Genomic DNA, 13,058 nt, shown 5'->3' with positions numbered 1-13,058 from the left:
ATGGTGTGGACCTATTGTATGAGCTCATTTTTTGAAACTCAAGAGAAATAGCTGACAGTTAGCACACCACAAGGCTAACATCTTTTCGACATCAACAGCAAACATTACAATGGAGTCAAGAGGCACACTCATAGAACTCCCTGTCCCTCCCCAGATAATAGAAAGGCATGTGGAAAATGAAAGGATTGCAAATTCAAAGAACTACTTGGATAAAAAAAAAAAAAAAAAAAAAAAAAAGAGAAGGTTGAACCGACAGAAGGACAAACTAATCTGGAATGAATTTGGGAACAGACTCTGAGGGCATGGCTATACTGGAGAGCTGCAGCGCTGGTGATGGGGTTACAGCGCTGCAACTCACCTCTCTGTGTCCACACTTGCAAAGCACGGCCAGAGCTGCAACTCCCTGGTTGCAGCGCTGGCTGTACACCTGGTTTGCTTGGGGTGTAGTGATTCCAGTGCTGGTGATGCAGCGCTGGTCATCAAGTGTAGCCACCAAAAGCGCTGTTCTTGGCCTCCAGGGTATTAGGAAGTATCCCAGAATTCCTGTCCACAACAAATCAGAAGAATGGCTGAACTCTGATCTCCCCGTAGCTACTTAGCTAAAAAACAAACACAGCTGCTCTTTGCTCCAGTGAGCAAGCGGAGGCAGGGGAATTGCTTTGGAATGTTCACAGCTGTTTGCTTGAGGAGAGAGGGGAGGGGTAGTGTTGAGCAGCTGCTTATATGGTCTAAAGACTATTTAGGAGTGCATAATTTGCATTCAGTGAATAAGACAGGTGGGGGAAAAGGTCAAAACTTTTAAAATGATTGAAGGTAGGCACTGTGTATCTTCCAGTCCTTAGAACTTGCAAGGCAGGGAGCTGAGTACAGTGTCAGCTCCAAAAATCCACTCTCTCTGTCTCCCCCACGCTCCCTGTCACACTCCACCTCACCCCCCTCTTTTGAAAAGCATGTTGCAGCCACTTGAACACTGGGATAGCTGCCCACAATGCACCACTCCCAACAGCGCTGCAAATGCTGCCACACTGCAGCGCTTTCCCTACACAGCTGTATGAACACAGCTGTAACTCCCAGCACTGCACATCTCCAAGTGTAGCCATACCCCGAGAAATACCACTTTGGGGTACATGTGAAGGAGTGTGGTATGTTGTCAGGCACAGGGGCACCCAAAAGGTAACAGCTGCAAAGAGAAACAGCTGAAGGGAAAGGGACCTGACAATGACAAAACGGCTAATCAAAAGAGAGAGAAGCAAATGCTTTTTAGAAATGTAAAAAGATACCTTTTTATTCATTGTTACTAAAAAAATTCATTGCGACTAAAAATAAGGCAAATTTACACCAAGTCTTACAATTTCAGACTAGATATGTTAGCGATACAGTTTCTATTATGTTAATAGAAGTTTCTTTTTTTTTTATAATCTGGACTTTAATTTGATTTCAGACTTCATCTTATGTCTGGGAATTTAACACAGACCATCTTAGAGAAAAGATAACTTCAATACCCTAAGAAAAAAGCTAGTGAAGCAATTCTGTCTGGAGCCTAGCCCAAAGAGTTCTTAATCAAGAGGGCTTCCAATAAGGAGACTTCTCCTACAAGGTGTGGTGTTTGTATTGTGGTTTCAGGTGACTGCCTACTAAACTCTGCTCTTATGCTGAGGCACTGGTGATGACTAAGGCCATGGCTACACTAGAGAGTTGCAGCGCTGGTGAGGGGGTTACAGTGCTGCAACTTAGGATGTGGCCACACTTGCAAAGCACAGCCAGCGCTGCAACTCCCTGGTTGCAGCGCTGGCTGTACACCCGGTCGAGCCTCGGGTGTAGTGATTCCAGCGCTGGTCAGCAAGTGTGGACCCCACCAGTGCTTTTATTGACCTCCGGGGTATAAGGAGGTATCCCAGAATTCCTGTCCACAACAAACCGGAAGAAAGGGAGAGCTCGGAGTTCAGCCAAACTGCTTATTTAAAAAACAAACACAGCTCCTGTTTGCTGAGCGAGCGGAGGCAGGCAGGGGAATTACTTTGGAATGTTCACAGCTGTTTGCTTGAAGAGAGAAATAGCACACTCACACAGCAGAGGGGGAGGGGTTGCTTATCTGGTCTGATGGGTATTTAGGAGTGCATAATTTGCATTTAGTGAATGAGAGAGGATTGGGGGAGGGGAGTCAGAACTTTTAAAATGATTGAAGGTAGGCACTGTTCAGTGTCTTCCAGTCCTTAGAACTTGCAAGGCAGGGAGCTGAGAACAGTGTCAACTCCAAAAATCCATTCTGTCTGTCTCCTCCACGCCCCCTGTCACATTCCATCCCACCCCCCTCTTTTGAAAAGCACATTGCAGCCACTTGAATGCTGGGATAGCTACCCACAATGCACCACTCCCAACAGCGCTGCAAATGCTGCAAATGTGGCCACACTGCAGCGCAGGTAGCTGTCAGTGTGGCCACACTGTAGCGCTGGCCCTACACAGCTGTACGAACACAGCTGTAACTACCAGCGCTGCAGAACTGTAAGTGTAGCCATGGCCTCAGGCTGTGAATTTGTCACAGAAGTCACGGATTCAGTGACTTTTTGGGACTTATATGACTTCTGAAGTGACTGGTGCAGCTGGCCTGGGGGCCGCCTGGGCAGCTCAGGCAGCCCCTGGGCCAGCAGCACTGGTCCCTGCTGGAGCAGTCTTGGTCCACTGTCCCCCTCTCCCCCAACAGCATCAGGAGTTTGGGTGGGGAGCTAAGCGCTGGGATGCGGGAGGGGGTAAGAGTTTTGGGCAGCACTTACCTCAGGGGGGCTCCTAGACAAAGATGCGGCTAGGGGGATCTGCGCGCTGCCTCCACCTTCAGGCACCGCCCTGGCAGCTCCTATTGGCCATGGTTCCCGGCTAATAGGAACTGCAGAGCCAGCACTGAGGGATAAGGCAGAGCACAGAGAGGGGAAACCGGGTAGGGAGCCTGCCAGCTCCACCAATCCCTCACTCTCCCCCAGAAACCAACAGGGGTCCCAGGCCACACGCTGCGGCCTCCTCTCCCTCCCCAAGCACCCATGATGCCTCCTGGGCCACCTCCTCCCCAATTTAATCATGGGTATATAGTACAAGTCATGGACAGGTCATGGACTGTGAATTTTTGTTTCCTGCCTGTGACTTGTCCATGACTTTTACTAAAAGTATCTGTGACCAAAACATAGTCTTAGTGATGACATCATGTAAACAAGGTTTATGACAGAGAATTTTGACTACACCCGCAATCAAGAAAACTCAAAGGTCTGTTTCTCACAAGCCACACTAGAAAAAAAAAAAACATAAAGAAAGTATCACTTACAGTCAAAGACTGGATACTACAAAAGAGATGCAACAAATTCACAGACAGATTTGCAGTTGTGCTCCTCCTTTCAGCTGTGTGATAAGAGTCTCAACACTAACATTTTATCAACATAGCTATTTTTATTTAATGGAAACTATTACATAATAAAGCAGTGGCTCTGAGTAATACCTATTTAGTGAAGAAAACCCTGGCTTTCACTGGAGAACAGACATCCAAAAGATGTTTTGCTCTTCCACAGTAGCTCTAACCAGCTACTATACAAAAACAGAGCATCTCTAAAAGCAAGTTAGAGCGGCAGCATGTACCTTGTTAGAAGAACTTTCCACAAGCCAGGGGAAATAAAGAAATAGCCACCAAATTCTAACATGGAAGACATTCCACCTATCTAAAGCTGCAATTTTAGTTTTATTTAGAGAAAAATCCCAAATTCGCTTCTAAAAATATATATTTTTGTGGAGTGTTGCTGGTGCAGAATGGCAACTACCGTGCACCATAGCAATGGATCCAGATCAATGGTAAGTTTTAACCATCCATACACAGGGCCTAATCCTAAGAGATATTCAGTGATCCCTGCAAGAGTCTTAAAATGGCACGGGATCAGACCGTCCATTTGTACAGTGCTTTTGCATTCTTTATGATGAAGTGTGTTAACTGTCATTTGATCTATCTATACTGACCCAACTTACAAAGGTAATTTTGTTTTCAACAATTTAAACAACATTTTTCTAATAATGTTCATAATGGGCTTATATGGTTTAGTTCTAAAGCATACAATAACTGAACGATTATATATTGTCAAATAAGCATAACATTCACTTATTTTACCAATCAATGAAAATCTGAATAAATTTAGTCTTCCACTTGCATCTGTGCCTTTTCCTGTATCCCTTCCTCTCTCTCCCTGCCAGTGCACAATGCTTCCTTGCTCTCCTTCAAATCCTTTCTAAAAATTTGCTTCTTTTAGCAAGCCTCCTATCTCCTCTGTTAAAAATCCAGTATCAAACTGTCATAAAAAGCCTGGGACTAACAAAATGTGTAACAAACCTGAACTACTCATATTACATTTTTCTTGCATCATCTTTGATATCTGTCTATGTAAGATTTTGGGGGCAAGGATCATCTTTGTTCATAAAGCACCAAGAGCTAGTGTCACTATATAAATTACTAAATCAAGACACCCGATTGCTGTACATAGTCTCTCATACCAATTGTTGACAAATTTGTTTAGGAAAGTAATTTTAAAAACAAAAAGTAAAGTACTTATGATTATTTAAGTAATTACATAGCTCAATTTACACGAACTATGATTAATTTTTACATTATGTTAAAAATGTTGAATGATATTTCTTATTAAATAAGAAAGTTATAATAGATACATTTTTACTTGTGATTTGAGTCAAACTGCTTGGATGGAAAATAAAATTCAATTAAAATTGGGCAAAAACAGCAAACAAACTTTTAAAAATTAAATACAACTACCTTAAATGTTCTGGAAACATAAGAAAAAACATTCATTAAAAAGCTCATCAGAACATGTTTTCCATTTAAAACTAACTGATTTATTAAAACAAGAAAAGTATTATCTGCAGTTGATTAACTGAACTGATTGTTTCTGGGCACTGTCTTTCAAGATATCAGAACTTCTAAATCTGATCCTCTCAAACTTGATTTTTATTCATAGACTGGAAAAGGAAAACAAGCTTTCCTGCTTTTTCTAACTCCGAATTTAAGTCTGAACTTCTCATTGAACTGAACAAGTTTAATAAACTCAACTAAAAAAAAAATTCCAACTGCACCTGAAGTAGAGGCTACTGCTGTCAAAAGCTGATTTAGCACTTAACAAGTTTTGGTTCCAGATGACTACCACCAGGTCAGAGATTTAACTTTATTTAAAACATGGCAGCAAACATATACTAAATACTTTCAGTTTAATTTAAATGTTTTCATTAGATTATAAACAGGGCTTAAATTCTCAGAGTATTTCCCGGAACACACTCCCAGCCCCGCAACATCCTATAAAAACTTTAGAGGGGTTGAAAATATTTACCAGAGCTCTGCTCTGGACAGCTCCAGCAGAATTCAAGCCCTTATAATAAGCACAAGTCTTAACATAGGTTGTCAATTTCAAATAGGTTTATTTTAAAAATAAACCTCATTTAATTTAAATAAAAAATATCTGAGGCTACAGTTTAATCATGAGTATTTTTCACAAGTCATGGACAGGTTATGGGGCCATGATTTTTTGGGTTTTTTTGCCTGTGATCTGTCCATGACTTTTACGAAAAATATTCATGATTAAACTGTAGCCTTAGTCATAGCACTTATCTTACTATGTAGATAGACCCACCAGCCAACATATCTACATCTCCGTCATCTCCAAGATTTTTGGGCATCCTCAAATGCATTGCTTCAAGCATTACTAATGCCACTCTTCATAGGAACAGCTGGCCAATTTGCCCACAATTAATGATAGACACAATTAGGCAGCATGTGAATGCACACATCCAGTTGCTCTAAGATTCTGTCGTATGAAAATGGTTTACCTGGGGGCAGATTAACTGAGGATTCAAGGAGAGCTGAATTTCTTTCATAATGACTCTACAATCAAAAAATTTGGGGATCAAAAACAGTGTAACATGAAGTGACAGGTATTCCAAGGCTGCATTATTAAGACCATGCCATATGCTACATTACTTCTATGAGTCTGTTGCTTGCCTATGATTACAATTCAACTTAGACAGCTACACTACAAGTATTTTTCTACTCAGCTGAAATAGAGCACATCAAAACCAGTGTGATTTACATAATTTTATCTTAAAAAACCTGAATCAAAACAAAGTTCAGGCAATTTCAACAGTAATACTAGAAAGATTACATTTTCATTCTCCAAAAACTTGTCACTTTTAGCAATTTTTGGTCTGAACAGTAAAATAAGAACATAATATTCTGTTTTATTGAAATGTCCATTAGTTGACAAAGTACTGAGCCAGTGTCAGATTTAGCCCAAGTCTGCTGGAAGTCTAAAAACTCGATGTGTTTCAACTAAATCTAGCCAAATTTTTTGGACACCAGCCCATAACTAGTTACCTACTGACAAATGTAGCCAGTGCCTGTCCTCAGAGAAAGCTGAGAATCCCCTTGTGTCCTGACACATGCCCTTAAAATGCTGAATCCATCATCATCAGAAGCTACTTAGAGCCACAGATCTGAGTTTTGAAAGATTTTTGTGCCAAGCTAAGTCCAGTTCTAAATTTTACAGGTGGAGTATCAGCTACTCTAAGACTCAACTTTGAGAAGTCAATGGATGCTCTGAAAATTTTGACCTTAACTATCTTTGCAGCTTGGTACAAATTATACATTCAGAATTGAAGCTTGAAGAGCAAGCTGCTGAATGAGTTTTGATCATGTTTTAGGAATTTTGGCATCTAGATTTTTCCAGATCATTGTTACTGACTATATTTGATGAGTTTAGATGGGATGATTTTGAAGTCTAAGGACAAAAATTGGTTGGCATTACAAATATACAGCTTTTTCCTATGCCCTGTGTTGGAAACCTGAAGACTGACAAAATGCGTGAACTGAGTTCTGCCTTCAACAGCACCAAGATGTGGAGTTAGTCTAAAAACAATAAAACATTGCGGGTTTTTTTCCTGGCAAAAAGGGATACCATTTTTCATGGAAGTTATGACAAGGTAATTTGTCCTTCAACCAGCTCTACAATGACAGTTTTGGAAGAACACAGAGGGATAGCGTTATAATTGTACATTGGCTAATACCTATAATTTAAGTAAATGAAACTTGTTTTAAGCAACTACCCAAGGAACAAGCATAACATCAGTTGTCTCAAGTTAGTCCCTCACAGCTTCACATTGGAGGAATGTCCCTTAAAACAGGAAGCTGATCAAAAACCTTACTCTATATTTTACAATACAAACTGGTAAACTAATCCAGTGGTTTTCAAACTGTGATCCACAAATCCCACAAGGTCCGCAAACTATGCTGAAGGGGGCTGCAAAAGGCAGTCTTTACCATAGAAGGATGATTTTCAAGCTGGGGTCTGCAGACTATGTGTAAAATGTCCAAAGGGGCCCTCACTTCCATTTGAAAATTTTTAGGGGTCCACAAATGACTAATGGTTGAAAACCACTGCGCTAATCTGGATTATTCTTTTAACTGGAACATGGAGGGAGTGGTTACAACACACAAATGAAGCCATCATTCCTAGGCTTTACTTCTGGTTCTGCAACTCACTTACTGTAACTCATGTGATGAATTTCTACAAATCACTTAACTTCTGTGACTCAGTTTCTTTAACTGTGAAAAAGCAACCGCATTTACCGACCAGGGACGTGAAAAGACTTAAGCAGCAACTTCTAGGAAATATTTTAAACGGCAGTAGCATGCACCCTGTGCACTTTATCCAAAGCCAGGCAGACAGTCCCGCCTCTGCTGGAGGGAGGTACAGCGTGCAAAGGCTCGGCCTATGCCGTGGGGGATTGAGGGAAGCAACCGCCAGGCAATCTAAGCAAGGCGTTAACTCCGTTATTTACACAAGCAGATCCCGATCCAGCAAAGCGGGTTCCAATGGGCAGGCGCCTCCCTCCCCTCCTGCGTCCCCGTTCTCCACCTGCCCCGCCTACTTAACTACCTCCTCCGCTCCCCTCCCCCCATCCAGCCGCTACAGGCAACCGCTCGCTCTGGCCCCGCCCCAACCGCGCCCCGCCTCAGCCGCTGCACCCCCAGCGTCCCGATCCGCCATGCCTCCGCCCCCTTCCCCATGGCCAGACCACAGCGCCCCCCGGCCCCAGCCTCACTCACCGCCGCCACCCCCCCGGCGAGGCCCCGCAGGCCGCGGGCTCACTCACCTGTCGGCACTGAGGGTCCAAGCCCCCAGATGAAGAAAGACAGAGACTGGAGCCAGAAAGTGGAGCAATAACACGGGCTCCCCACCCTACGCTCCGCCCCCGAGCACGCCCTCCCCCAAATAGGCGCAATGGCGCATGCGCGAGACACGCCCCCGCAAACAGCCGTGAAATTCCCGAACGAGGATGTTGGTTTCGTCCAGGCGCAGCCGAGGCCACATGATCCCAATCCGCCCCCCCCCCCCCCGACCCTGCTTTAGTCCCGCCCCCAACACTTCCCTCTAAGGACTGGGGGGAAGAGCAGAGAACTCAGCGGGCGGAACGGAAAGAGCGAGATCATGTGTCCTACTCGGACACTACCGGTCACTGACCGCAGCCCGTAGACACAGGAGCCCCGGTCCCATATGGCCCGGACATGGTTGCACACGGACCGCTTCCGGTCGGATACTCTTACTGGGTTCCCCAGGATGCAGGCGGGTCGGGCCAAGCACGGGGTGGCGCATCATGGCGGCAGCGGTTATCATCCTGAGGTCTTCACGCCGAGGCGCCGCCTGGGTGGGGAAGCGGCTCCTGTCCGAAGCTGGAGGCGTGAGGCGCGGCTGGTGGCGGCAGGCGCAGGTGGGAGGGCAGGCAGGAGAGGTGGCGACTGAGCCCCGCTTGGGAGACGCGCTCTGGGGACCCTTTCCCGCCTCTCCCCGCCGGGGCAGTCACAGGCCAGGCCGCTGCCCCAGCTTGTCATGCCCGCCGGAGAGAGACCGTCCCTGCCGGAGCGGGGAATCTTTCAGGGGCCCTTCTCCCTGCGATCGAAGTCTCCTATTCACCGCCCCGGTCCGTCCTTTGCAGGAGCCCCCCACGCCCCTTCCCGGCATACCTACGTTCCGCAGGGCTGGCGCGCTCGGCCCTCTTTCATCCCCCTGCCTGGGTGGAGGGGGCTAGGCCAGCTGCCATGGATCCCTGTCCAGTCACGGTTCTAGAAAGTGCAGGTCAAGACCTAGTTTAGAGTGGCCAGAGGTCCTGATTTTTGTGTCTTTTTCTTATATAGGCTCTAATTCCCTCTCCCCTCCCCATTTTTCACACTTGCTGTATGGTCAGCCTAACCTAGTTAGCCACAGGACTGAAGACAACCATGAACCTGCCTCAGGTATCCTCTTCCTCAAACACTGCTAACTATAGCACCGCAACATGTCAGGCCCGCCTGCTGCCCAGATGCTGCCCTTACTAGTGTCAGCCCAAAACACAGCAGCAGAGCTCGTGGCTAAAACAATGCCTGATATGAGCTACTTCTAGGGAAGTCAGATGCCTTTTGTCCACACGGGCAGTCCCAAACAGGTTACACATTGCTTGTGTTTTCTGAGCTGTACTACACTTGGTTCCTGGTCCACTATGAGTCATCAGTGACTGTCGTCTTGATGCCTCATTTCCACTGATTGAAGCTTTTACTTTTAGTGTCATGGCCACTGGGGAAAATAATCTGCTTACTCGTCACTGTTTAAGATTTAATTTTTTCATGTGTGGCAGCTGAATGCAAAATTGATGAGCCTCGTAGAAAGGAATATGAAGAAATAAATAAGAATTATTGGTGACAGATAATATTCTGGCTTCTAAAATAGCTGGGTTTATGGTCTACAAAAGTAGTAATGTTTTAAGGGTTGCATGACTTAGGCCATGTCTACACTGCAAAGTTAAGTCAACCTAACTTACATTGGCATACAGCCGCCGTAGTAATTACATCGCTTGTGCATGTCTGCGCTTTGCTCCTTGCATCAACAGTGAGCATCCTAACCAGGAACGGTTGTATCGATTGTACTGTCAATGTGGGACATTGTGGGATAGCTCCTGAAAGCCAGTAACAGTTGACATAAGCAACACAGTGTCTACACTGACACTGCATTGACCTTGACTCTATGATGCTTGTAGAGGTGGAATTATTAAAACAGCATAGCGGGGCTGTTACATTGGTGAGAGCGAAATTTAGATGTAGACCTTTTCACAGTTAGATTAACGTAAGATGCCTTGCGTTGACCTAACTGTAGTGCATTCCAGGCCTTGGATGTGTATGCTTGTTGTAGCATAAATAGCATGTCAAGTTCTCAACACTTAAATCAGTATTTCTGGTTTTTGTGTCTTAAAACACACAAACCATGACATTCTTAATTACAAGTCTGGTAATGAGCTGGTATTTGATTTAGCAAAGTGACAAAATTAGCAAAGAGAGTCTGAATACCATTTGAGTATCAAATCAGTTAAGAGATGAAGAGATCCTTCCAAGTCAATTATATTTGTGAGTTTCAGGCAAAAGTTTAGGCTACCTGCTAAGTTTCCAATTACACTTGAAGCAGGAGGAAAATAACTCATAGTTTGACTCAGCCTTTATCATTAGGAAATTAAAATGACACTTTCTGACTTTTTCTAAGTTGCTTACTCATCAGAGCATATTCTAAATTCAGATTTTACCAAACAACTTCTGTATTCTTGCTTATTGTTTTGTCTTGTATTCTTCGCACAATTAAACATAGTTACCTTTGTTTTGTAATTCTTTCTTCATGTTAATAGTTCATTGGTTCATGTTCCAAAGTATAATAATGAGTCAGTTCCCAAAGCCCAGTTTCCTGTTTGCACAGTAAAAAAATGAAACCTTGAAGTTGAAAGCTTAGAACTGTTTCTATTATTGTTACTCTGTAACTTCTGAGAGCCTCTTGGACACACAAGATTGGAATGTAATTGCTGCTCCAGAGAGCTGCAGAGCAGCTTTGTCAAATTTTGTAGCAGATTATAAACTTACTTTATTTTTCTTTTTAGATGTTTGGAAAATTAACTCTTTTCAGAAGAGGGCTTGCACTCTCAGCAGTTTCTTACTTGGGTTATGAAGCTTACAACTCTATTTCTCACTCTGCTGTGGTTCATGCTAGTGTCAAAGGTAAAGCTCTATGAATTCAAATGTCCTGAGGTCATTCAGTTGCAGACTTGGCACTTTTTTACAGTACCAAAACTTTGTGAGAAGCATTTTATGTAAGGCTTTCCAATATCTCCACTATAGGCTATTTTTATATAATCTGTTCAACTGTAGGCTATCTTCGAACTAAATAATAGTGTAGTTCTTGTTTAGCATGGCTCACTTCTCAGAAATATCACTAGGAATGTAGCCAAAACTTTTCTGCGTGGGTAAGATAAGATTATGACACAGATGCTGTTCCTTTGAAGTCTTTGTTGGGAGGTAAGGTTGAATTAGGGATTCAGAATAGAGCTATTCATCTTTGATTCAACTGTAGAATTAAAATTTTAGTTTTTGTTGGTACTAGTGAAAATCCACATAATAACTTATGATAGCAGCATTGGGCTCTTGATTTTAGCTAGAAATGGAACAAAATGTCTTGGTCTGAAATGTAAGTGCTGGAATCTTTGGAAATATAGTAAAACATTAAAGATTCAGTCTAAAGCCTCGTTTTAAGTAGTCTTTACACATATTATTCTGATCAAAATTAAATCAGTACAGTGCTAGCTCTCTGAATGCTTCCCAGGCTGCTGAATTTCTTGGAAATTTTATACATCTTTTTTTTTTTTTTTCAAATGAGCTCCAAATGAGGGTTCTTGCAGAAGAAATAAACATTGTTTCTTCTGCAGTGAGCATAATGATCTTCCATCTTCATACTCCTTTGTCTTCTCCCAGGTATTGAGGTGAGCTTTTTGCCTAAGTGCTGCATCCTGTAGTGCAGTGGTTCTCAAAGCCGGTCCAACGCTTGTTCAGGGAAAGCACCAGCCAGGCCAGTTTGTTTACCTGCTGCTTCCAAAGGTTTGGCGGTTCACCGCTCCGGGCAAATGGGGGCTGCAGGAAGGGCAGCCACCACATCCCTCTGCCCGCGCCGCTTCCCGCAGCCCCTGTTGGCCTGGAGCAGCGAACTGCGGTCAGTGGGAGCCACGATCAGCCAGACCTGGAGATGCAGTGGGTAAACAAACTGTCCCAGCCTGGCAGGGGCTTTCCCTGAACAAGTGGCGGACTGGCTTTTAGAACCACTACTTTAGTGCAGTGTTTCTCAACCTTTTTGATACCAGGGACTGACTTGCTGCCTTCCCAAACTGTGTCAGGGAGATCTCAGGGACCAGCGCTGGTCCACGGACTGGTTGTTGCTTTAGAAGATTCCACTCTTCAGAGCTTCATTTTCCACGAGGTTTTAGAAATAACTAGAAATATTGGACATATCTTTATTTTTGCCACCATTTAAGCTATATTTAAGTTAGACTTCACTTTTTTAATAATTACAGAGCAGTGGATTGAAAAAAGTAACTGTACAAATCTTGCCACTTGATGTCATTTTTAAAGACTATCATAGCTCTGAGCACATTATAAAAGAACCTACTGACAACTTTCTGTACACAATTAAAGCAAAGCAGGAAAAATCAAGTGACCAGAGCCCTTAAGGCAAGTTAGCAGAAACCAAACCAGATTAGAACTGCTCAAAATTCATTAGGGAATAGAAGATGGTGTTTAACAGAGGGAAGAAAAACGTTTTAGAAAAGATTTGACTTGACAGCATCGCTTTTGAAATTTCAAGCGACATATTAAATCCGATAAGCATCTACTGACCACTGTGGAGATGAATAGAAAGTTTCCAGCTAACCTAAAATAATTAGTCAGTTACTTCAGTAGTAACTGAGTGGTGAATATTGAAAACAGTGGAATTTGGGAGAAAAATGTCATCACTGTCAGAAGGCCTAATGTAAACCTGAAGCTTGTGGAGAAACAACTGGAAACCATGGAAAGCATGTCGATTTTTAAACTTGTATGCTTAAGATTGCTTTTGGCCTTGAGGCCCTCTTCATTATTACATTTATACCTAAAATACTGGACTTAGATATTCTTTATCTGTGGTGAAAATGTCATTGAA

General features: G+C 43.4%; 2 protein-coding genes across 9 annotated transcripts in view; one reads left to right on the top strand and one right to left on the bottom strand.

Annotated features, from left to right (window-relative positions):
• Positions 1-8,281, bottom strand: part of CPNE3 (copine 3) — an 80,166-nt gene extending 71,885 nt beyond the window's left edge. For 3 of the 4 annotated variants that reach the window (XM_050940982.1, XM_050940983.1, XM_050940981.1), the window contains exon 1: positions 8,179-8,281. The gene's annotated coding sequence lies outside the window, so the exon portion shown is untranslated. Of the gene's footprint in view, positions 1-5,856; positions 5,912-8,178 lie in introns of all 4 variants that reach the window. The other variant, XM_050940984.1, reaches the window with a different exon arrangement.
• A 203-nt stretch (positions 8,282-8,484) lies between these two features.
• Positions 8,485-13,058, top strand: part of RMDN1 (regulator of microtubule dynamics 1) — a 68,807-nt gene continuing 64,233 nt past the window's right edge. For 2 of the 5 annotated variants that reach the window (XM_050941212.1, XM_050941211.1), the window contains exons 1-2: positions 8,615-8,793; positions 10,975-11,092. In XM_050941212.1, coding sequence (XP_050797169.1) covers positions 8,680-8,793; positions 10,975-11,092 — 232 coding nt within the window. In that variant the 5' untranslated portion in view covers positions 8,615-8,679. Of the gene's footprint in view, positions 8,794-10,974; positions 11,093-13,058 lie in introns of all 5 variants that reach the window. The other 3 variants (XM_050941209.1, XM_050941208.1, XM_050941210.1) reach the window with 2 other exon arrangements.

The sequence above is a fragment of the Gopherus flavomarginatus genome, chromosome 2 (assembly GCF_025201925.1).
Source record: "Gopherus flavomarginatus isolate rGopFla2 chromosome 2, rGopFla2.mat.asm, whole genome shotgun sequence".
Taxonomy (NCBI): Eukaryota; Metazoa; Chordata; order Testudines; family Testudinidae; genus Gopherus; species Gopherus flavomarginatus.
The sequence above is the reverse complement of the archived record's forward strand: the minus strand, read 5'-3'. Positions and strand labels throughout refer to the sequence as shown.